Source organism: Acomys minous (assembly GCF_964271855.1).
Source record: "Acomys minous genome assembly, chromosome: 8".
NCBI classification, from domain to species: domain Eukaryota; kingdom Metazoa; phylum Chordata; class Mammalia; order Rodentia; family Muridae; genus Acomys; species Acomys minous.
Window position 1 is genome coordinate 58000726 of NC_140489.1, and position 26966 is coordinate 58027691.

Below are 26966 nucleotides of genomic sequence, written 5' to 3' on the forward strand. Positions count from 1 at the left end.
TCCAAAGAAAAAGGTTATATAAGTTTTTTTTTTTAATAAAATGGACTGACCAGGTTAAAAACTTCCTTTACTTAAAGCCTACTGAATACCCAATAAAGGGGAAAAACTTCCCAATATTCTCTAACTAGAGAGATTTTAATCCAGTAATAAGGCTACTCTGGCTAGAATACAGACAACTCCCTTAGCACACACCTTTAATCCCTCTGGCTGCAATACAGACACTCCTTAGTATACATCTTTAATCCCAAACAATGAAGATAAAATTAGTTGGTAGAAGAAAGCAGCTAAGTTTGAAGGTGATATCTAATTGAGAAGTAAACTGACAAGTGACAAATCAGAGAAAGATTTGGCAGAATAGGACATGGCCAACTCTCAAGAGAACAGAGAGGAAACAGAAGCTACTTGAGAGAACAGCAAAGAGAGAAATAGAAAGGAGGAAATTTTATTGGGACCCTTGTACAGAGGCAGGTTGCAGAGGTGGGGGGAGGGAGGGAGGGAGGAAGAGAGAGAGAGAGAGAGAGAGAGAGAGAGAGAGAGAGAGAGAGAGAGAGAGAGAGAGAGAGAGAGAGAGAACACAAGTTAGACATAGGTGAAGACAGAATGAGCCAGAGAATGAGAAGGAGCCAGAAGATTAGAACAGATTGCTTTAGTTAGCATGTACCCAAGCAGAGCAATTCAGTCAAAAATAGAGAGAAACCAAGTTTGTATCAGTCAACTTAGAGAAGAGCTTGAGCAAGAAGAGTTTAACCAGGCTCCCAGAGCTCAGAAAGAACTAAAAGGAGTGAGCTTACTTAGCAGTAAGTCTCAGAGGCTGAAACATTGTAGGAGTATATTAGACTACATTGAGGCTAGAAGCTTCCAGGACTAGGCATAGATTAGCCGACGGAGGGAGTAAGCCTTCAAGAAGAAAATTACCTCAGGTGAACAAAAGATACTTTAACATCTAACTTTCAATGTACTTTTTACTAATATCATAAAGTTGTTGGTTTTACTGAATAATAATAGAAGAAATATGCATATTAATTTTAAGCATTCTTCATCTGTGGAAAGTTCCTGTAGGATTTGCCACAGTACATAAACTGAAAATTTGAGCCATAAAATTAGCAATGTTTTTAAACCAGTACCACCAACTGCAAGTAGAGTCTAACAAAGTAGAAAAGCATGCAATAGTTTCTGGACTTTGATTAGTCCACATAGTGTAAGACACTAGGGGAGATATAACAGTGTATCCAGAGCTCTATCCTATCTTCATCCTTTAAATACATCTAACTACTCTCTACAAGAAAGCTAGCACAGACTAACTTCTTGGGGGTCTATTCAAGTCATGCCTGTCTGATCTATGCTCTCGATCATACCAATTTTCTGGCTCCTTGTTTTGACTGGTTCCTTTATTCTGGTGGTGAAAAATTAAATTCAAGAAAGTAACTTAACAGGAAAAAAAGGCCCCTAAAGACAACTACATCATTCCTTAGTTTATCAGTATGTGGTAGTTTTGGAAAAGATTTTCCATTGTTCCACAGCTTGGTAGGATCTCAGTCTTCTGGGTTAGCATCACATCTAACATTATATTCACATTTAATGTGTGACTTGTTAACTATATTAATAATTGTGAAGTTATTTGAACTCATGATTGTACTTCTGTCACCATAGAATTAGAAACTTACTTGTAATAGGAAGACTAAAGGGGAGGAGAAGGACTATAAGAGCCTGAGCAGGAGGAGGAGTGCGGTGAACTACTGGCTGTTAGAAATGACATGCTGTTGCATACACGAACCTACTGCAGCTGTAGTTATCTGCACGGAGTTTCATAGGATCAAGCTAGTTAAAATTCTGACATGAACTCTGGTGCCCTCGAACTGATGGCCCCTTGGCAGGGCAGCCTTTCAGGCACACAGAGGAAGGGAATGCAGGCTATCCTGAGAAGACCTGAGAGGCAGTGGACAGAAGGTGGGGGAGGAGGCATCCCCTATGTCAGAGGTCTGTGTGAAGGTAATAGGGCAGAAGAGGGAGGGAGGGAGGGAGGGAGGATGGGAATGTGAAGATAGGAGCGACGGGATAACAATAGGGATATAATGTGAATAAAGTATAATAAATATAATTAAAAAAATTTCTAGCACAAACTGGGAAAGGGGCTTTCAAGGCCCCACATCTCGCTGAGGAGCTATTGGTAAATGAAGGCTGTTGAGGAAAAATCACTTCTCTTCAAGGGTGGTTTATGTTCCTGTTGGCTCAGTTTATTAACAATTAAACTTTATTATACAACCCAACTAGCATATACAAGAAGGAAAAGAAGGTTAAAGGGACAGAAGATTAAAACCTCCTGGAATCCGTTCGGCAGGACGGGTCCTTAGGTGTCTCAGTCCCACGAGCTGGTCCGGTCCTTTCCTCTCTCTCCTCGCCTTCTCCTTCTCTCCTTCTACCTCTTCCCAGTCACATGCAAAGGGCGGTCCCTTCTCCCTTCGAGGGTCAATTAGGAAAACAATAGCCACGGTGGGGTTCCTAGGTAAGCTTCCTGAATTCCAAGCCCAGGAAGGCTCCAAACAGTCTCTCACAAGGTATTCATGGTGTGCCCTAAGGGTAAAGCCCGCCAAGACTGCTTCCACCTGCGACAAAGCTTAATCTATCCCACATGTTCCAGTGGATGGATGATTCTAAACCCATGCACATATGCACTAAGTAGACTCAGTGGGCTGTATGTATGTATGTATGTATGTATGTATATTATATTTTATATACAAAATCATTCTCTTTGATATTAGTCATTAGTGAAAACAAAGAAGAATTAGACAAACACAGACACAAAGTTGGAGGAAGTGTGAGGGGGTCTAGAGAAAGTTGGGGGAAGTAAGAGGTAAATATCATCAAGATCCAGTGCATAATGCAGGAAAATTTCAAAGAATAAATTAAAAATATTAAAAACAAAAATAAGAAATGTCAGTATAGGAAATGTGTGCCAAAGTACATTTGATACATATACATATGAAAATATGACAATGAATCTCATGTCCTGTATAAGATTTGGAAACACTGGGTTGGCATTTCCTAGTTTTCAGGTGCTCAGGACAGTCCTTTAAAACTGTTTGCTATCTAAATGGACTTGAGATTGTAATTACATGAGTTGGACCGGAAGGAGAAATCCCTTAATAATACTTTCTCCTTAAGTCCAATAAAAAAATATAAAAATTCCAGAACTGTTCTGAATTTTTCATTTTGATATCAATTATATCAGAAAAGTATTACATTTCTGTAGTTTAATATGAATAATCAGAAATTAATTAAAATGAAGAACAATATTTTATAACTGAAATGATTAAAATAAAGATAATTATAAAATTATCACATAAATGAGGTTTGATGAAGCTTATTCATTTTCTATAATCTCTTGTATGCAGCAAAGACCTTTATTTCTAAGATGATCATTTTACTTCTCTGGCTAGCGCAACTGGAAGGATGTGGCATTCTGATTCCTTTTATGCAGTTATAACTCTGTGTTGCTCAACTCTGCAGTTAGCTGATGGTCAGGAAAACAAAACTCAGTAAATAAAACCATTGTAATGATTTGTTTCTTAAGTAAACGTAAATGCATTTTTAAAATCCACAAACAAACAATAGTCCAACCTAAATGTAAAGTTGGCAGTTGCTGCACAAATGGACAGTGAGGCTTCGCTTACTGTTGAACAACACAGAGCTGAGTTCAGTATTAGTGCTCTCTGGATGTTAGCCACAGTTTAATTCGTTATTAAGCCCTTCTTCAGTTATTGCATTCCTGGAACCACTGAGGCTTCTTTTTGGTTTGCAAACTTTGTTTGTTTGTCATTATAAATGTTGTAATCTCCATAGAGCTGTCAATTACTTACGTGCTCATTCTTAATTCTCTTTTCGTAAAATCTGTTGCCCAAACATTGTTAAATCCCAACAGAAGCCACTCTGAGTTCTAAGATTACAATGGGAGAAAAACTAAAAACTTTTTTGCAAAATTCTGAGTAACAGTCAGTTGATTCTTATATAAAAAGGCCATTCTCTTTGAGAATAGCCATCAACAATCCTCAGACAAAAAGGTAATGGCATTTCAAACATCAAGATTATAATAGCTCAAATTTAATATATGGCTTATTAGTTATATTATCTAAATCCCAACATGGATGGGGAAGGTGGGCATGAAGCCCCACACATAGCCAAGGTACGATTAGCATTTGATAGCTGCTCAGAGATGAAGTTTTCTTCAATGGTGTAACTCTTGGCACATGGACCATACTCCAAGGGCAGGCCCCAGCTCCAGGAAAAGTTGGTAGTTGCCTAAAACAAAGTGAACTAAGTTTGTTGGGGGGGGGAAGGGTGGGACAGACATGAATATGAAGTTGGGTAAATCTGAAGGTGAGGATGGGTGTTTAAGGAGTTGGTGGAAAAGGAAAAACATTATCAAAATAACGTACAAAATTCTCAAAGAAGTAATTAAAACATCATAAAACAAAGTCATTATACTCTGGTAGACTGATAGGCAACATTTGATAATTCATACCCTTAAAAATCTTCAAGCTTTAAATTCTAAGAATAAAAAAGAAAAAAACAAAACCAATGGGGCTTAATTAACTGAACTTCATTTTTCCACAAAACTTCTATTCTAATGAAAATTATTCTCCATGAGATCATAAATCCTCTTAGAGATTTTTAAAGATCTTCAAATTGTCATTACTTCTGCCATCTCTATTTATATCTATTCCTCTGAAAGTTTCTTATCCACTGTCTGTAGATGAGGTTTCACCACGTTTGTATAGGCAAGGTGGGCAAGAATTCATTATACATATTTTAAAATACTCTTTCTGGGGTAATATACATTTTCAGTTTCATATTAACCCATTTGTGATGAACTACATTTCTATTTTAAACTTCACAGAAGTTTTATTTTTCAATTCAAGAATCAAAACGTATTTTGCTCTGAAACAGAGGTTTCATCCTACTGGCTAGCATTCATAGCTATTGTACAGCTTTACTCAACATTGGAGGTAAAAACTAATGTTCAGTCTCATCCAACTTGGAACCCTACGAGCTTCAGTAATGACATGCCTGTAATATATGGCCTCTGGTAAAATAGTGGCACAAATGTTATGTAAGCAACCAACCAGCCCTAAACCTGGATTCAAGGCCTGCTCAATTAGACGGAGTGAATACTGTGTGAGTAGGCAGCCACTTTTTGATTAGACTTCACGTCCACTCAGTGAGCTGAAATCCATACCTGACACTGTCAGGAAGTCCACAAACCTGTGGCTAGATAGGTCATGAGCCCTGTAAGAAGCTTATTGCTATTATTCTTATAAATTAATCGAGAAATAAATGCCTATCCCCATAGCTAAGTGCACTACACAACCTTCATCACAGAAGCTTCTTGCACTAGATATTAATTAACACAGAAACCCACAATCTCTGCAGAAATAAGCTATTTCACAATGCTCAGCCCCACACAGGAGGTCAATAACACCTTTCCACTCAAGGCTCACAGATTTATGCAGAACAGAGGGAGGAAAGACTTTAGGAGGCAGAGGTGGTAGATGATTTCGAGCAAACAGAAAATTTCAGACACAACAGGGCATATGCAGCGTATGAACTCAGAGACTGACAGCACAGAGAAGTTCAGGCCAGAAAATGTCCAAAAAACAAGAAAGGGTGGTGGACACAAATTCCAACCCAAGTTAAGAAACTGTTTGCAATTGATAGCTTCAGGGAGAATGAAAACAAGCAAACAAGAAAGAAAGAAACTACTGCTTCTCAATGGAGTGACACTAGACATCTTAGCCACAGCCTAGGACAGGTTCTCTGCTTAGTAGTCCGCCAATATAAACAACAGATCTGGGAAGAAAAAAAAGGTCAATATATACTGTATACAAATCTTAAAGAATAAAACACTATTAAAATGTATGCTCTTATCGATGGTCAAGTGAGAAAATAATGGCATGCTGCTATATTAGACCATTGTATTACGGGAAGCAGTATATTATGTTATTACTAGAACACTCCCTATGGATATAGATTTTCCTTTATTGAACACATGCTACTGACAAAAGAAATACCTGTGAGCTCATGGACTATCTTCCTATAACCATGGTATCCCATAGCAGCATTCCTTCTGATCAAAGAACTCACTTCACAGAAAATGACAATGACAATGTGGTCCCAGTGACTGACTGGTTTTTCCCATGTTCTCAACAGTCTCTTTTGACTCCTCTTATCCACTAATTAAACACAATCTCAATCAAAACCTTACCAGAAATGTTTTGAAACTGAAAATCTAATTATAATATTTATAGAAAAATATAAATAGAATAAATAACTGAAGATTTAATAAAGTGAAATTGAAAGCCCCAAAATACCTAACTACTGAATTTACAGTTAAGGCTGACATAAGTGTAGACTAGGAATCCTAACAACAGAACGGCATGTTCTAAGACAGACACAGGTATAATATCATTTGATTTTCAAAAAATATCACATGAGCCATTTAATAGGAAAAATCTTTTCCTCAATTATGCTAGAAGTAAATATTCACCTGTAACACATATTCAAAATAAATCACAAAAATAAAATATAATTCAGCTTCAAAGAAGAAAATATAGAACAGTATTTTGGAATCCTGGAGTAAGTAAATAATTTTGGATAAGATATATGAGTAACTTAGATTTGCCCATTACAAATAAAACCTTCTATTATGAGGAGATGGCTCAGCAGTAAGAACACTGGCTGTTGCTCCAAAAGACATAGGTTTCATTCTCAGGACCTACATGGCAGCTCACAACCATCTGGAACACCAGGCGAGTGAAGCTGATGCCCTGTTGTGGATGCTGAGGGCACTGCATGTATATGGTATGCAGATTATATATATCACACAAAACACCCATACAAATAAAATAAAAATAAATTATTTATTAAAAATAAAATGGACAGCTAAGTAAAAACTGGGAGAAAGTATGATTGATACACATAATTCATTAGGAATCTATAAAGATCTACAAATCAACAATAAAAAGGTAAATCACCACATTGAAAATTATCAAAAAATGAAAAGAAATATCTCAAAAAGAAAATGTAACTAGCTAGACAGTAAACACATATAAAGTTCAACATCATTAGCCACTGAGAAATGTAAAATAAAACCAGAATGACATACCAATGTACTTTTTAAATAAATTGACTATGATTAACAACAGTGAGAAGAAAATGTTGGTTCATACATGGGGGAAACTTCAATTTCAATTACTGAGTATTAAACAATTCAGTTCCTTCTGTGATAAAATGTGCATTTTATTTGAAAAGAGTATACTTCTAATTTATGACTCAAAACTACCACTCCCATGTATTTAACCTTGTAAATGAAAATATGCATACACGTATACACACACACACACACACTCACACACACTCACACACTCCTTGTACAGGAACTCTCATTGCCATTTTAACAGATTAATAACTGAAATAAATCAAATGAGCATTTATAAAAGACTGAATACAAATGTAATATTAAACAACAATGAACAATGTTACTAATAAAAATGAATAAACTGATGGAAAAATAAATACACAAATGTTTTGCTAACTGAATGATTCTGTGTACATGAAGTTCTATAAATAAAAAGCAAATCTGTAGTTTAAACAAGTCAGAGAAGCTCTTTGGATTGAGCAGGGATAATGAAAAATGATATAAATAATAAAAACCTCATAGAATATTAAAACATAGAAGTGTTTTTAGATACTCATAGGGATGTGGAGATATGAGTATAAGAATCAAATTGCCTATTTAATAATTATGTGTTTCATTTGTGAGTGTAAATTTTATCTAAAATCAACATTGTGAACAAATAAAAAGGAAATACTAAAAATGAAAAATACTTTGAGTTTTTAGTGATCATTCAAAAAAGCCCCAGAAAACTCAAATTTCTTTACATATTTATGAGTTATATTCTTACAAAAGTTTTTAGATGGAATTCATTTTAAATACATATACTATTGCATATTTTAATGTACTTCTATTAATAATGTCATACTTTTTACTATATATGTATAGGTATGAATTCTGAATTAATATGCAACTTTGGTTTTTTCAAGGCATCATACTGAAATAGGCTACTAGTAACAAAAGAAACCATTTTCCTCTGAATCTTTCCAAGGTTTTGGCATTAAATATTTAAATTAATTCCAGGAAGAGGTTTGGGAGTCTGATCTTTTGTGATCCCGGAGCTTAGCATTATGATAGATGAGTCAAGTAGCAATTAATCAAGCAAACCTGTATGCAAATGTAGCAGCATAGCCAAGGCGTCCTTCTCAAAAGCAAGAAGGCCTTGAGATGCAAGGTCTGTGTTGAAGCATCCGGTGCCTAGGACTTAAGGACAAGCACACTGCTTGATGGGGTTACACGCACCCTGGATTGTTTGTAGAAGCAGGTGAGATATTTAAATTATCTATTTGTTTCCTTAAAGATAAAATGTAATATACACATGTCTACATAATACATTAAGATGTTAAGTGAAAAAATTTCTCATAGCAATGGAGATAATGAACAAGCAAACCCAGTTTGACTTTTGTAACTTGCTTACAAAAGTAATTTCTTCAGACTCCTACTATGCATTTCAGTACTTGTTCTGAAATGCCATCTTTTAAAAAAAAAGGTACTTTCAAGCCAAAGTAAGTTTATAACACAGACTCCGTAGTATTCAGTCACTCTTAGTGTTTGACGTGAGTTCAGTTTGCATCCACATTCCCTGCGGTCTTGCCAGGTTTGCTCTTCATCTGTTGTGCTCAGAACAAGACTCGTTCTGAAGGCAGGGCTAGTTTGCAACTACACTAAATAACACTGAAAATGCAGCTTATTGTACTTTTAAAAACAATGTTTATGACATTGACAAATACTGATCTTTAGGGAATAATTTTGGTTACTGATACTGCCAGCTGTTTAATATGTCAAGGCCATGGACAGCGCTTCAGAAAGGACACGATGTACATAATCAGCACCTGAGTGACTTACAGCGACTGCCACTGAGGCACAGTGACAGAAAACCTAGGCCTATGTGTAAAAATGAAGAAAATAATTGAAAGTGTCATGCCACATGGCAAAAGTTAATCAAGCAGAAGAGTCAGTGTTCTAAACTGCCAAGCTTCCTTCAGCTCATCTCAATTCCTATTACGTATTATCAAGTTGTTTGTGTCTGTGGAAAATGGCAATGACAGATTGTTGCACTATCATAAGTTAAGACAGAAAAACACTGTCATAGATACTTAGCCAATTTCAGAAATAAAATCCATACATCAATGCAACAGAGTGGAGTTCAGACACAGATCTATAGTGTAGTCTCCTGCATTCCTAAAGGGCCTGCATTACAAGTCATTGAGGGACTCAAATTTACAAGCTCATAAATATGTGGCTCTGGGTCAAACCAACTGGGCATTCATATGAAGAAATAGCATAACTGATTATATAAGAACTAACTAAAACAGAGAGATCTATATGTGAAATTTAAAGTATTCTCATATCTACAAGAAATTATAGCAGACTGTTTTTCATTATTCTGAGAATTGAAAGGGTTTCTTAATCAGACATGTAATTCAATGGTCAGAAAAGGAAAAGGAATAAAGTGGACTTAATTAAAAGTAAATTTTACTACAAAAGAAACATTAAGAGAAAAAATGCAAGAAAAAGATAAACTGCCAAATTCAGGAATGAGCAAACGTCTTGAACAGACTAAATATACAACTTAAAACCATAAAGAAGTATGACTAAGTAGTCATCTAATCCCAACTGTTAACAAGCTGATACACTAAATTTGGGGAAGTGTTTGGGATTGCCTACTAAGTCTAAACCAGTTCTCAGCTAATCAGCTCCTTTGACTGTGCTCCATGTCTATTCTGGTTAGCTAAGGACAATGGGTTTAATTTAGTAAGCACATACCAAAAAATGAAGTTCGTGTCTTATATGTATAAAAATACCCACAGGTTCAAAATGGAAATAACACAAAATTTACCCAACTACTAAATATATACTCATAGCAAAAAAGAAACATAACAACACAAACAAGGTAAACTATTGATAAGTATAATGACACATAACAAATACTATAGAAGGTCATTCCTTTTTCTTAGTTTTGTTTTGAAAAATATTTTATTAATTCTTTAGAATTTTTTATATAGCATATGTTAATCATATTTTCCGCCTACTCCTCCTTCCTTTAATTAATCCCCACTTTGTGTATGGCTTCATTTTTCTCCTTTCATTAAAAATAGACTTTTTTTCTCTCACATACTACACCCTGATTATCATTTCCCCTCTCTCTTCCCCTCTCAGTTCCTCTTCAACTCCCTTCCCATTTGGAGCCATTCTCCTTCTGTCTTCTGTTAGAAAACAAGCTTCATAGTAACAATAATAAAATAAAATATAGTAAGGTAAAAACAAAACTAAAACATTTGAGTTGGAGAAGACAAACAGAAAGAAAAGATCCCCAGAGAAGGCATAAGAATTATAGAAACACTCGCACACTCAGGAGTCCCATATAACCACTAAACTAAAAGCCGTAATAAACATGCAGAGGACCTGGTGCAGATGCGTGCAGGCCCTGTGCAGGCTGCCACAGTCTCTGCGAGGTCATATGAGCTTTGACCATGTTGATTTAGGACACATGGTTGTGACGTATTTGGGGGTTGCATATCGGGTATTTACATTATTATTGATAATAGCAGCAAAATTACAGTTATGAAGCAGCAACAAAATAATTTTATGGTTGGGGTCACCACAACATGAGGAACCGTATTAAAGGTTAACCACATTAGGAAAGTTGAGAGTCTTGTTTTCTTGGTGTCCTAAATCCTCTCTGGCTCTTATGCTTTTCAGTCTCCTCTTCCTTGGGGTTCCTGAGCCCTTAGGGGAGAGATTTGCTGGGCATTCCTTTAATGTAAAGTTTAAAACATGAAAGATAACCTAGATGACAGAAGTAAAGAAGTATGTTTCCTAAGGAGTTCTGATGAAGAGAAATGAAGAACTTTCTATAAATGCTGGAATTAACTATTTTTGATGATCTGAAGGCTGCTTGCACAGCTATACACACATTTAAAAAGCCATCCATTCACTTCACTCAATTTTTTTTTACTTTACTGGAAAAAGTTATACCGTGATTAATAAATACACAGACAAATAAGCTTTATGATCATAGCAATTGTATCTATTCATGTGTTCATTCTTGTTAGAACTCATCTCATGGTACATGAGTCATATTAAGGTCAGTAATTCTTCCTGAGTGAAAATTTAAGTAACATTTTTAAACACAATTTTTCTTTCTTTGCCTCAAACTAAAGTCAATGTGTTGACATAATGTTATAGGATAATCCTAGATGACAGATGTGCTAGAACAGAACCTCTGGATGAGACTGGCACCACCCACAGTAAAGATAAAGATTCTTAAGACAAATGTACTTACATGACGGTCCAGAGAGAACTTCAAAATACATATATACAGAACTAAATGTAAAAATTACAAAAGTATTCCCTTATATAGGATACTGACAACCAGTGCTATGGAACATGTCCCAGAATCAGCATGCTTCATTCAATATAGCACCACAAAACTGGAAACCCAACTCATTTTATCATCCATCTGTATCAGAAAACGTAGGATAATGGACAAATCCTGAATCCCTCTCACTAGAAAACACTACATAAACCTTTCTATTTAACAGTAATCTTCTACATGCATTACAGGGAGGCAAAATATTGTGTATATTCACTGCATTCCCTTCCTCACTTCCCATTTTCCTACTGAACCACAATATTTGTCTCTTTCTTGAACTAAATCTTGTAGAAGCCTTGGATATCATCACACTCAACTGAATCTCTTTTTGTCTGCTTTCCCCTCTCATGGGTTACGAGGAAATGGCTTTTTCGTTTCCCCTTCTTGAGTTGCTCTTCCTGACACCCTCCTCAGTTTACTTCAGAAATATTCTGTTCTGATGCTCCTACTTTGCCAACTGCTAATACATCCTACAGATGTTGAATGAGAGCTCTCTTTGTTCTTCCTCTAGGTTTTTATATTGTCACAGATGTAATTACTGTATATTGACGACTCAATAGCCAAGTCCTTGATCAATATTTATTTTTATCAATAATACTTTCTCTTAATATTTTATCCTCCCCCAAAACAATTTTCATCACAACAGTGAATATTGACAGTGTTTGAGTGTTTGAGCCCAAATAATGGAGGTCAGCCATGTCTTTGTGTTCCCTTCTGGCCAAATTCAGTCCAGTCTTCAAAGCTCTATTTATAGATTTTCAAAATCTTTCATGAATGAGCTCCTTTCTCTAGGTCTGGTCTTGCTTCTTTAGGAAAGACACCATCAGTGCTATCTTTAATGAGACTAGTCTGATGCTTTTTCTCTTGTTAATACCTTCTAGCTTACACACTGTTTCACTTACTGATAAAGATCTACATACTGGACAATTCAGATCTGTCCCCTGCCTGTGTCTTTACCTCCTTTACAAAATAAATGTGAAATTGAATATAAATTCAAAATATAAAACTATAAACTTAAACACAGTAGCTTCTTCACAGGGTACTGCTGATTGCTTCCTTTCTGAAGGCATGTTATCTCTACAGTTTTCTGCACAGCTGACTCCTCTTCTTTTCAAATATTAATTTACCTATTTACCTTAACAGAATCCTGCTTTGATCAAGTTATTAATTCCACCACAAACCACAGTCCTTCTCCATTATCTTAGTGTTTTAATTATACCACTGCTTGATCATATTTTTATTTGTTTGCTCATTTTCTATATCTCATTACAAAATTATAAGTTCTACAAGGGTCAAAACGATTTATCATTGGGTGATAATGACCACAGGATTATTGTCAAGACTCGGCACAAGGCATGTAACATGCACTCATTAGAACATGAGCAGATGCAGTAGAAGAATGGATAAAGAAACTGTGGTACATATACTCTATGGAATACCACTCAGCTATTAAAAACAAGGAATTCCAAAAATTTGTTGACAAATGGATTGAACTAAAAATGATCATATAGAGTAAGTTCACCTAGAAGCAGAAAGAGTCAAATGGTATATACTCACTTATAGCTGGACAATAGCCCAAGGGACATGTCCCATGAAAGTCTTCACTTACCAGGAAACTGGGACAGAGGGGAGGACATTTTATTGGGACTTTAGGTGAGAGAAGCGTGGGAGAATGGGGAAATAGAAGGATCCAGAGGGTCCTACAAACCTACAAGAAGAACATTATGATGGGCAGATCTGGGCCCAGGGGTCCTGCTCAAACTATGGCACCAGCCAAGGACAATACGGGCAGTAAACTTCAAACCCCTACTCAGACAATGGACAGGACGTTCTCTAAAGTTGAGTGGAGAGTAGGGTCTGACTTTCACATGAACTTTGGTGCCCCATTTTTGACCATGTCCCCTGAATGGGGAGGGCTGGTGGCACTCAGAGGAAGGATGGCAGGCTACCAAGAAGAGACTTGATACCCTATGAGTGTATACAGAGGGAGGAGGTCCCCTTCAGTCACAGACATAGGCGAGGGGAGTAGGGGGAAAGCGGGAGGGCGGGAGGAATGGGAGAATACAAGGGATGGGATAACAATTGAGATGTAAAATATTTTTAAAAAGAACATGAGCAGATGGCTAATATTTCACTACTTTTATTTACAATACTTTTAAACTAATTGAAAACTGTTCATGTATGCATCAGTCTAATAAAGCCAACAAGTTCAGAAGATACATATTTTTGCACCTATAATGTCACAGGACTATCACAAACAAAACATACAAAAATAGTTCCTGTTTCCATGATAGAGAATATGATACCCACAACAGTAACTAATTAATAGTACAGTATGGCCAGTGCTGCAACAGGATACAAAGAAAAGTACAAGAAGTAAGGAAAATCATCAATGTCGCTACATGTATGGAAGAATAATTTAAATTGGTCTTGAAATAAAGGGCAGAAGACTAACCAGAGAAACCATGTTCCAGTGACATGGAGAACCATGCATAGAGCCTAATCAAATTTACAAGACAGTAGATCAGTGTGCTTACCATGCTGACAGAATGTCTTCCCAGGGTTTTGTTTTCATTTCTGTGTTGGCTTTGCTGGAGCTAAAGCTTGTATGAGTCTGTGCTTATAGAAAGACAAAAATCTGGCTAGGGAACTGCTTAGCTGAATTTCTTTAATTACTCTCACGAAAACCCCGCTGGTTTTCTCTGTCTTTTATATTTGTCAGTTCTGGACACAAAAGAGTTGTGACCTGTAGTATTTCTTTTTGCCTGGGCAAAATAAAGTACTATATTCTATTCAATAAAGTACTGTATTCTATCCAATACAAATAAGGTATACATTATTTGAAAATATTTCAGAGACCAGACAGTCCAGGGAAAACCAAATACTATTGGTCCTTTTCTTTTAAAGGCACAGATAAAGTGACTCCGAATGCCCTTCTGTCATACTCATTGATCAGTGCCCTGCTCAGCTATCATCAAAGAAGCAATCTCCTACAGCAGATAGGACCAAATACAGAGAGCCAGGAGAAGATTTTGCAGAGTAAGAAACCTTGGGGACACTCTGCCCTAATCAGGATGTCTCCATCAAAGCCTTCCTCTCAGAACTCAAAGAACACTTCAGAAACAGAGGAAGGAGTGTAAGATCCAGAGGGGATAGAGGACACCATGAGATCAAAGCTCATCTAAACTGAGGCAGCATGCCAGGGTCTGCACAAGTCTGCACCCACCCCTCTGCAAATGTACAACGGCTTCCAGGGTAGTGTTTCTATGCGACCCCTGAGGGTGTGAACCAGTGGGTCTCTGATTCTTGAGCCTTCTTTTGAGCTCTTCTCTTTCTGTTTGTTTGTCTTGTCCAACTCTGATGCCAGAGTATTTGTTTTATTTTATATTTTATTTTGTTACTTTTTATTATTGTCCCTTGTGAAGTCTTTTTGTTTTCTAATGAGAAACAGAAAGGGAGAGAATTGGATGATAGAGTCAGTGAGGGGGAACTGGGAGGAGGAAAGGAAGCAGAAACTGTAATCAGGATATATTACATGAGGGAGAAAATCTATTTTCAATAAAGGTCAAGAAAGAAATAATGCAATTTTTAAAACATAGAAATTGAAAGAGTTGATTTTAAATTTAGATACATGAAATGACTTACTCCTAAAAGTGCTGTGAGTTAAGATTCTTTGAATAGCATTCAGAGGATAGAAATATAAGGTACTCATTAAGTTTTATTTTACCAACAAGAAAGTTAGAAACAAATCCAGGGGACGTTGAAGATTGCTAAGATGTCCTGCCCAGAAGAGAGAAATGATCTCTAGTGTCTGACGTGCCCTCCTGTGCTTCAATCCTCGGCTGTCCGTCATAGCCTCCATGCTCCTCTGAAACCATTTCTGAGATAATGGTGTTCAAACCCGACAACATACAGTCAAAGTCCCTATCCATAGGAAAGGATGAAATTAATCCAAGAGTCATCCCATTTTATCCACCAACTGGCAGTTGGATCTTAAACACCCATGTACATAGAAAATTTACCAAGGTCCTTCTTTATCCTCTCTGTATTCCATCTTTGTGACAAGGCTATTATTGCCTTACTGTTTAGATTACACTTTATTCTACCAAGTACCACCTGGGTTAGTTGGCTAACTCCCATATATCTACACCCATTCCCATACCCAATTTATTCACATCTCAAGGTCTGGGCTTTTAGCTAACAACTAAGATACCAACTGGGACCCAATTAACGCAAACCTACAAAGAATTTTAAATACAAATATTAAACAAAGCCCATTTAAGTCCATTTCATATACCAGTGACAAAACACATATAACTGGTTAATTTGTGAGAAAAAAGATTTCCTTCACTCATAGTTATAGAATCTGAAGTCCAGGATTGGGAAGTAGCATCTTTTTAGCCTCTGCTGAAGATCTTTCACTGAGTCAATCTAAGCATGGTGGCAAAGTGCAAGACCAGTAGGTACTGTGCAAGAGAGAAGGGAAGATAGTACTGAAGAAGCCAAACTTGCTTGAATCTGATCTCCTAGTAGGTACCCTAGTGCTCAAAGACTTCACCCACCCTTAAGTGGTGGCCCTAATCTTTCTATGAGGCCTCATTTGTAACACAGCAGTGCCCATCAAGTCCCTTACCAACATCACCACAGTGAAGAAGTGAATTAAGCCTCAACATGAGATGATCATACTGCAGCCAAATGACAGCAAATCCCAAGCTTCCTTATGCCAAGCCTGACTTCATAAGTAAAAACTTACCTAAATTTTCCATGTCCCCAGGAAAAAATGAGCTCTTGCTACTAAAGCTAAAACGTCTTCCTAGATTCTAGGCTTGTATTGTCGCTGATCTATGTCTAACATGGATCCAGCCGCTCTTAGCACAACTAGCAATCACCTAAGGAAGTAATTAACAACATGGATATTTGAATATATCTGGAACAATTTATCTATGCAAACTTGAAACTTACACTAGTACCAATGGCTAGGCACATAGACAAAATGGATATGGGGCTAAACTGAAAATCAGCCACAGATAAACTTCTTAATGTAATAATTTAAGTTTAGTCTCTCTAGAGATCTACAAAATTCTAAAATATTTGATTACATGAACCTTCTATTTAATAATGTGAATGTTTCCTTGATGAGGTACAATGATTTAGTTATGGGCCAAATGTGTCTTCTAAAGAAACTTTGTCTCCAATGTGGCAATGTTGGAAATGGCAGAACTTCTAAGAATGAGGCAATGGAAGACTGCTAGTTCATTTACTGACCTGTCATTGGAAGAGATTAGCCTAGCTAGCTCTGTGGGTCTGTGCAACATCCATTAGATTCTGTGAGAGGCAGTTGCTTTAGTAAGACCACAGGTGGCTCATGAATCTCTCAAACATCCTGTCTAATCATGTGAGCTTTTCCACAAAGTACTTCTATTACTCAAAAAATGAGGCCACCAAACATTGAACTTGCAGTCTACAACACTGTACATTAAGTAGATATCTTTTCTTTATTAAGTACCCTGTATCACACATTTTGTTACCATAACAGGAAATGGACTAGAACACGTGAAACGATAAAGTTAAAAATCTGACAAAAACATCTCGAGAAATGGAAGTTCCAGCTCTATCTTTCTTATTTCTTCCGTTTTTCTACTTATTTATTTATTTTTGGTTTTTTGGAGACAGGATGTCTCTGTATAGCATTGGCTGTCCTTAACTCCCTTTATGCTTTGTAGTCCAAGCTGGCCTCAAACACACCTGCCTCTGACCCGCTGAGTGCTGGGATTAAAGGACTGCACCACCAATGGCGGGCTCCAACATTATCTTTTAACTGTAGGTATTTTTGCAATTTATTTAACATTAACTGACCAAATGACAAAGAAGAAAGGGTTGGTGTAATAAGATGTCTCGTGGGTCAAATACAATGATAAATATAAATACCAACTTATCCTTTCAATGAATTAAGGGTTTTCTGTACTCAGTTTCACATAAAAAAAACAACCCACACAGAAAGAGTGTTCTATAAATAAATGAGTAACTTTGATTTGAAATACAAATTATCAAATGCATCAAATGATCACTGCATAATACAATTTTCAGTATCTCCAAGAATGAGACTAAGTTTTCCTGGAATTGTACAGAATGGTTAAAAATGCATAATTAATTAAATTTAACTTAATTATGACAAAATAACAAGAATTTAGAGATAGTTTACAAACACTACGGGAAAACCTCTAGAGGAAAGAAAAGATGAGGAAATCATGACAGAGCAGAGAAGACTTGGTGAAAACAATGAATACAGTGTGGTACCAAGGACTGATCCTGGAGCAGTAAAAAAAAATTAATTAAAAACTGGTAAAATCTGAATGATGTGGATTTGAGTTAATGTATCAATGGTGGTTTCTTATTTTTATTAATAGTATTTTAATTAACTCTTTGAGAATTTCATACAATGTTTCTTGGTTAAATTAACTCTCAACTTCCTTCATTTACCTTCTTCAAGACTTCGCCTCCTTACCAACTAAAGTTTGAGGTTTCTTTTTTCCAAATAGAGTCAGTTTGTGTTGTGAAACTACTTTGAGATTTCATCTTATACCCCTCAGATGGCTAAGATTATTTTTAAAATATGACAGCACACACTGATGAGGATGTAAAAGGAACGCCCAACTATCATTGCTCAAGCAACCTTGTATATACACTATGTACATCCACTCTAAAAATCAGTGTGGCTGTCCCTCAGGAAGATGGGCTCAAGCTACCCGGAAGATTCACCTACACCACTCTGGACATATATCCCAGACACTACATCCTACCACAGAGGTTCTTGCTCAATCATGCTCATAGCCGCTCTAGTCATAATAGCCAGAAACTGGAAACAACCTAAATGTCCCACAACAGATGGATAGAGAATGAAAACATTGCACATTTACCCAATGGAATATTACCATGTGTTAAAAAATGCAATCATGAATTTCATAGGTAATGAATACAATTAGAAAAAACATCATCCTGAGTGAAGTAATCCAGACCCAGAAAGACAAATGTAAGTGAATACTTATATGTATATTTTAACTAAGGCAATGATAAACAAGATACAATACATAAAACCACAAAGATAAGATGCAGAGTAAGAGAATGGAGGTGGGGGGCATGGATCTCCCTAGGATGGGAAACAGAACAGTTCGTTGGATGGACTAGATGAAAGAGAAGGGAACTAAGGGTCAAGTGGGGATGGTGAGGGAAGAAAAGCACAAAGAAGGAAACAGAGGAAGAAACAGATAAATTGAGGGTTATTAGAGGTTAGTATGGAAACATATACATATATGAAAGTGACCTAATGAAATTGTCAAATAATGGGGACAACAGTGCCCCAACTGAAAATCTCTTGCCATGGAATGAAGCTTCCAGGACTGGGAATGAGTTACATCTAATTGATTTTCTACCCAACAGGGTTCCATGGGAATCTCCAAGAACCCACACTGTTGCCAAGTCTATAGGTTGCTCTTCACAAGCTGATGGCAAGGCTGTACTGATGAAGACAACACCTACACAAATCATCACACATAGAGAAGTTGAGCTGTAGCCTACCTAGAGTATTCAGCCCTATAAGAAGGTTTAAGAAGGTACTCTGAACATTGCCAAAGCTTAAATGTAAACCCTAACCCAGCCACAAACGCTTTGATCTACAATGGTGTTCTGCCTTCAAGATATGCTAGTGCAATTGTGGCACAAGCTTGTGGGAGTAACCAACAACTATCTGGCTTCCTCAAGACCCAGCTATTCCACTCCTTGAAATATACCCAGAAGATGCTCCACCACAAACAGGGACATATGCTCAACAATGTTCACAGCAGCCTTATTCATAATAGCCAGAACCTGGAAATGGCCTAAATGTCCTTCTGTCGAACAATAGATAAAAAACAAACAAACAAAGAAAAACTGTGGTACATTTATACCATGGAATACTACTCCGCTGTTAAAATAAGAAAATCCTGAAATCTGTGGACAAATAGATGGAACTAGAAATGATCACACTGGGGGAGTTAACCCAGAAGCAGAAAGACTCATATGGTATATATTCACTTATAATTAGACACCAGCCCAAAAGGCATGTCCCATGAAAGTCTTCACTTACCAGGAGATTGGAATAGATGTGAGGACATACTATTAGGACTCTAGGTGAGAGAAATATAGGAGAATGGAGAAATAGAAGGATCCAGAGGGTCCTAGAAACCTACAAGAAGAACATCATGATGGGTGGATCTGGGCCAAGGGGGTCTGCTCAAACTACTGCACCAATAAAGGACAATATAAGTAGTAAACATCACACCCCTACTCTGATCTAGCCAATGGGAAAGACATTCTCCACAGTTGTGTAGAGAGCAGGGACTGACTCTGAAATGAACTCTGGTGCCCCATATTTGACCACTTCCCCTTGGTGGGAAAGCCTGGTGGCACTCAGAGAAAGGATAAGCAGGCTACCAAGATGAGACTTGATAGCCTATGACCATATAGTGGGGGAGGAGGTCCCCCTCAGTCATAGACCTAGGGGAGGGGAATAGGGTAAAAGTGGGAGGGAGGAATAGGAGGATACAAGTAATGGAATAACAATTGAGATGTAATCTGAATAAATTAATTAAATAAAAAATATGAGTCTACCTATTTATATCTACATATACACCTACCTAGGCATATGCCTTATTTAAGGTCTGAAAGAATTTTCAAAGTTTATTCGTACAATTTTCTGGATTTTTTATTTACTCATACTTTAATTAAATGTTTATGATTATCAAAAGTATATATATGTATATGCATGATGTTTAAATACATTATTATATTTAAACTGTTATTTTAAACTATATTATATATACTATATATATTTAAATTGATAAAATGCTACAAAATAAGTAAATATATGAAATTATGTACAGTTTAAATTCATTCCTACTCGCAGGGGCCATAGAGAATAAAGAGGACTCACCAAAAAAAAAGGTTTCTAGTCTTTTCCCACCCTAAGAGTTTACAGATCCTAGGTATATAGAGTGGCTGAATATTGGAAGTTCTCCAGATTTGCAGGATTGGCATGACATCATTAGAGGAATAGTGTTTTGTTGCAGGTTATTTCATCCCATTGTGAACCCCCAGACTGTGAACTGTACAGACCTGTTTCTTGTTTGGTGTTGTTCAAAAACTAACATACACCTAATCCAAGAACTTTCTGTTTATTGTAAACAGGTAATTATGGTGTGGCTCAGCCCTCCCACACCTTTAAAGCAAGAGCTTTCTGTACACAGGATTTAATAAAATTAACCCTAGGTCAACAGGTGGAGCAAGAAACCAGCTGACAGGGATTAAACAGATAATAGGAACTTTGAGAGAAGGGTATTTAAGAAGTGTGGAGAAGAAAAAGGATCTCCTTAGCTCTTCAGCTCTTTAGCTCTTTGGTTTTTAGATTTTGGCTTTTTCCTCCTGGACTATCAGGTGAGCTAGCACGCCGTTTCCTCCTGGGCCGTCAGGTGAGCTAGCAGGCTCTTTGGCTTTTCCTTCTGGGATGTAAGCTAAGTAGGAAGGTCAGCCGGGTGCTTCCTCTGCTTTTCTGCACTAGCAAGTTTTCACCCCGGCATCTGGCTCCTGAATCTTCACTCATAAAATAGAACAACTGGCATTTCCTTTCATTATAACAACAGTGTTTTAAAGTCTTAGAATGAGAGGAGACAGGCATTAGAATACAGGATCTCTTGGAAATGGAGTCCTTACGACCACTTAGGTCTCAGTTTAGAGATCTCACCAAAGTACAGGAGTGAAATTCAAGCAGACAAGATACACCTCCTGTCACCACAGAGAGCATCGCATCTTGGAAAGAGAAATTGAATTCATGAAAAACATTTTATGAATTAGAAAACACATGGTTAATTGGTAATTGCTAACAAGACAGAAGTTATATGAACTAAAAGTGAAATAAAGAGGCTGTCTTTAAATGGAGGCACACAGTAAAATCAGATACACAGCAGCGCTTCTCAACCTCCTTAATGCTTTGTCACTTTAATAGTTTCTCATGTGGTGGTGACCCTAGCCATGAAATTATTTCATTGCTACTTCATAACTGTGATTTTGCTACTGTTATGAATTGTAATGTAAATATCTGTATTTTATGATGGTCTTAGGTGACCCCTGTGAAAGGGTCATCTAACTCCCAAAAACGTCACATCCCACAGGTTGAGAACCACTGATGTAATGGGAAACAGTAGAGGACACAGGTCAAATGCAAAGAGGCTGAGAGAAGAAGAAATGGCTAGGAACATGCAACGTTCCCTTTCTGGATGAACTTCAGAGGGTTAGCTAAGGAGGAAGAATGACAATGTCCTCCACAGGGTACTACTGAAAGGAAAGAAGGCTGCAAAGCAGTAAGAGCCTATTTGTTTACAGTGGTCATGAAATTCAGTTCAGTCTTTGATTTTGTATGAATTCCCCTTGCCATGCAAGCTGCGAAAATGAAGGGAGATTAAGCAGGCTTTCATTGTACCTGGTGAGTAAAACAAAAGAAGAGGAAAGGAAACATGCTAACACTGAGCTATTTCTGAGAAACATGGCTGCAAAGCACAAGGTGCTGAGAATTACATAGTGGGTGAGCACTCAGCCCAAAGCAAGGTATGTACGCCATCTCTGTGAGGCTCAGGGAGCACTGTGGAATAGGGAGCACAAACAACTTAAGAGTCAGAAAGCAAGGAGAACAGCGGTGAAGAGTCTCCTTGGTAAAACAAAGCTGCTCCATCAGAAACTTGCAGCACTGTGCATGACTGCACTGGTTAGAACGAGAATGGGCTTTTCTACAATCACATATGGGGAAAGGGACACAGTGAGCCCTATGCGCCACTGTGGAACTACTGACAGATTAGAAGAGAATATTGTGACCCCAACACCAAACTCCAATGCGTAGTTCCAATTTGTCTGTACCACAAATAACCCTGGTTAAACAAAATCTGTCTGTCTGTCTCTCTCTGTTTCTATTCCTCTCTCTCTCTCTCTCTCTCTCTCTCTCTCTCTCTCTCTCTCTTACACACACACACATACACACACACACACACGCACACACACGCACACATGCACACAGACACAATTGTGAATCTGGGCAGTGAAAACAGGGATTGAAGGAAGGTAAGAGTGGATGAGGAAGACAGTAACCAGAATACATTATACACATGTATGATAATTAAATAACAAAATTAGTTGATAAAGAGGAGAGAACTGAAGTTATATGAAAGTTGGTGATAGTTATGGCAAACCAAGAAAGCTAAGAAAGTTAGGTGAGAAATAGACATGAAGGAGTTTAGATTAAAAAAAAAAAAAGAGAGTCAACAAGATCCAGGTGCTAGGGAAGCTGAAAACTTGGTGGAATCCGAGTTTCACTTCTGAGCTAGAAAGTTGGAGGCCACAAATGGAGATGCTTGAAGTGGAGAATGGTAACAAGAACAGGACATGACCGCCAAGTAAATGGAATGATGAGTACACAGCACACGTCAGGGAGAGGAAAGAAGAGGCTGGTGTCCTGGCAGGAGTAGAGGGAGACAGAAATGGTGAGGCAGATTTTAAAATGGTGACCAAGCAAGGAACGTAACAGCACCTATGTGTTAACTGCAGTTGCAATGTATACTGAGCGGTATTGTCTTGTGTATAGTTTCAAGCTTGTGTTTGCAAAGGACAGAAGGACAGAAGGACGAAAACCAATATACACAAAAGAGGACTCAGCATGCAGGCCCAGTGACTGTTATGGAGAGCCCGAAAGTCCTGAAGAGGAGCAGCCTTCCCAGTAGCCTCAGGGAGGGACTCAGAGCAGAGTTAGACCAGGAAGCTGTCAGTATGTTCATAACAGAAAATGCTTATTTTGACCCAAAAATGTGTCAGCACAGGCAGTGGGAATAAAAACAAATAAAAAAACAACAACAATAAAAATCCCAAAACATTCTTAGCACTTACAAAACAGCAATGCAAACAAGAAATGTAATATAAAAGTGACTAACAAATCCAAGTATAGTTTATGGCAAGTTAACATTTTATAAGACATGTTTTACTAGAAAAATATTCACTAAATTATATTTTTAAAGAGGATGCATATTCATAAAAGTGGTCCAAAAATGAAAATATTTTAATATATTCTAATATCACGGTATTGACTATATACTGTAAATTAGTGTGAATTAGAGATCAGATAAGAACAAAATATAATGATGTGTGTGTGTGAAATGTCACAAGAAATGCATTTCTTTATGACAGCAAAACATTCTAAAAGGGAAATAAAGAAATCTGAGCAAACTGCACTGTTTCAGGGCTTTAAAACAGAAAACAAATGGCACCTGTGGGCTCCTCTGGGTCCAGCAGTTACCTGAGCTAAAGCCGCGTCCCGCTCTTCGATCACTGCACTCATTTCTTCTGCAGTTATTCTCTTTTTACAGTCCTTGGCCTTGTAGATTCTATCCACAATTACAGCTCCATTCTTCTCAATAGCTATCCCAGTGTCTGCATTGTTTATTCTGTTCAGTAATTCCTGTAATGTCTACCAACACCATTATATGTTAGTCAGACATGAGGTTTTAATATATTTTATTTAATATAGGGTTTTAATTAATAGGCACATGTGAATTGTAAATTGACTGAGTGAAGTTATTGAATTTTCATATTGCAGCAAAGATGTACATTATTAGTGTGTCAATTCTTCTTTTTCCCACATCTTAGTTCTTGAAACCCACTCAATTGAACTTAAGCCTCTAAGATATAAGACTGACATCAAGAAATCTCCTCAGAGAATGGCTTACCATGTCATTTTCTTCAGGGTTAATATTTTCTAGCCTAGAAAAAAGGGACACAGAAAGCCTGATCAGTAGCATTTCTTTAGTGCGGCAAAATGAGTTCGCTTTTTAAATCTTTAGAACCTCAAGTAATTTCATTCGACTAGTCTTTAGAGTCAACCATGACACTGAACATATTAAAGTGGCACCTGCTCGACTCCATCTTTCAATAATGCTCCCTATCTTCTGCTCTGACTTCAGACTGTTAAGTTATTAATGTTTACTGCTATATACGACTACAAGGATCAATTGTTCATATGTGTTTAGATGAGGAAAGTTCCCCAGTGATAGAAGCAGTCTTTCTCATCATATTTATTCCTGTTCTTTCAATTCCTACCAGAAACTATTTCCTTTCTTTTCTTGGACACTGTCACATGTAAAAACAAAGCAAGCAGTCGTATTACAAAGTTTAACTACAGTCCCTCAAAAGCAACAACAAATAACTACACTAAATTAAATCTGAAAATGTATTATTGTACCTGCTATACATACACACCAAATATACAGGCTGACAAAAATTGGACCATATTTTAGATGACTACTTTTTCCATGCTCATATTTTATGGAATCATTCAATTGAAAGAGAAAGAGAATTTTTCTTCATAAATACATTTTCTGGTTAAAAATTATGTTTACTAAAATGCTTGTTAATATGAATAAACTGAATAAATGCACTGATATTAAACACATATGTATATATTAGTAAACATAATTAAGGCAATGTGTGATGGATATTAGCAAATGACAGAGATTTATAAATAATTGTGATTATTTTTAAGTTGTACTAAAAAGTTTCCAGATCAGTTTCCTGTGTTCTAAGGCCCTCTTAATATGTGTTCTTCTGGGATTTAATATTGACCACAAAAAAGGCCAGTAGTAAAAAAAAATAGTAACAAAGACTATTGGTAAATATGCTACGAATTTGTTCCAAATTTCATAATTGGTTAAAAAAAAATTACTAGCATCATGGAAAGGTAGTTGTTTACTAAACACATAAATTTAACAGAAAAACATATAAGCAGAAAAAGCTACATTTGTATACTCTGACATACTGGCGTCCATAGCTAAGGCCTAGTGGCCCTAGTTACATATGAAGAATGGCTCAAGCGTCTGGCAGTTGCTTCAATTCACATCTCCAGAAGAATGAATATTCTTGTCCTTTATAGAGTTTCTCCAAAATAAATTACATTTTCAAACACACTGTTTAGTAAAAGCTTGTTGGAAAAAATTTCAAAGTAACCAAATGTTTTATACTCATCTCAAAAGCATAGCAGAAAAGTATTATAGAATTTTTGTACTTATGGTCACAGTGAAAGTACTTGAATGTTGGTAGCCTTTACCTTCACTTACCGGTTAGCTTAAAAAAGTTTAAATGGAACCACATACTGCGAAATAGCTTAGTGTCAATCTTTTGCAGGTGAAATCAGACTAAGGTCTGATCATTATACTTTCCAAAATAAAATCATTATAACTATTTAAAAATTTCCTGTTAACATAAAATTAAAATGTGAATAGATAGATTATATACATTTTAATTGGCAGACTTCAGGGAATATTTAAAAGATTTTGATAAGTATGGCAATAAGTTGCATTTTTAGTTTCAAATAATTATATAAAACCAGATAACAATAATAATAATATAGGTTTCTTAAGTAATTTGTATATCTGAGATAACTAATAGAATATAAAGTATATGGAATTTCTATAGAATATGTGTAGTTGTTTTGGGGGTACTGAAATATGAGAAATTGTTACTTTAAAAAGAGGGAAATAAAGAACTCAAATGTTTTAAATTAATAACTGATCACATTTTTAACATTCGAGATAACTGAATTTATTCTACTATTAAAATCCACACAGCTAATAATGAACAATTTTTAAGTTAAAATTGATTGTTTATCAAAGGCTAAGTAGTTACCAGGCATGTGAACTTATCTCTCAGACTTGAAATAATTTGTGTAAATAGTCATAAAATAATCTGTAATTATTCTTACTTTGCTAGTAAATAAATTGAACTGCTTTTAGTGAGTCCTGTGTGTTAGATCTGACATGATGAGTAGAGGTGAGCAAAGCCAACCAATTTGGTTTTTGTTCTCAATTGTGTTTATAATTATTATTATTATTATTATTATCATCATCATCATCATCATCATCATCATCATCATCATCAGTAATTAAAATTAATCTGGGAAAAGCTTGAGATTTAAGGTTTTGTATATGTTCAAGGAAAATTAATATTAACTTAAATTAGAAAGAAAAAAGGCTGTTGTTTCTATCTGTTGCTTATGAGGTTTTGGGATCAGAGACATCAAATGATACTGACATAATATTATCTCAATTAAATTAATCAGAATGGGAATAAATATTTTTTCCTTTTAGGAGGCAGACACTAAATATTTTGGGGTTAGTTTACATTCTCAGTCTTACCTCCTAAATCTTGCTTTTGTAGTGCTAAAACATGAGTAGACAACAGGCAAGTAAACGGGTGTGCCTGGACTGTAGCAACTGCACTTTATTTACAGATACAGGTGACAGGTTGTATGTATAACATAATCACCACCTCTCCCTGACATGGAGTATTAAAAGGTGAGAC

General features: G+C 36.5%; 1 protein-coding gene across 8 annotated transcripts in view; it reads right to left on the bottom strand.

Annotated features, from left to right (window-relative positions):
- MIPOL1 (mirror-image polydactyly 1) overlaps positions 1-26966 on the bottom strand; it is a 264768-nt gene that overhangs the window by 145120 nt on the left and 92682 nt on the right. For all 8 annotated transcript variants that reach the window (XM_084791654.1, XM_084791658.1, XM_084791651.1 and 5 more), the window contains 2 exons: positions 24341-24374; positions 23911-24081 (listed from right to left, as the gene is read on the bottom strand). In XM_084791654.1, the coding sequence (XP_084647780.1) occupies positions 23911-24081; positions 24341-24374 (205 nt within the window). The remainder of the gene's footprint in view (positions 1-23910; positions 24082-24340; positions 24375-26966) is intronic.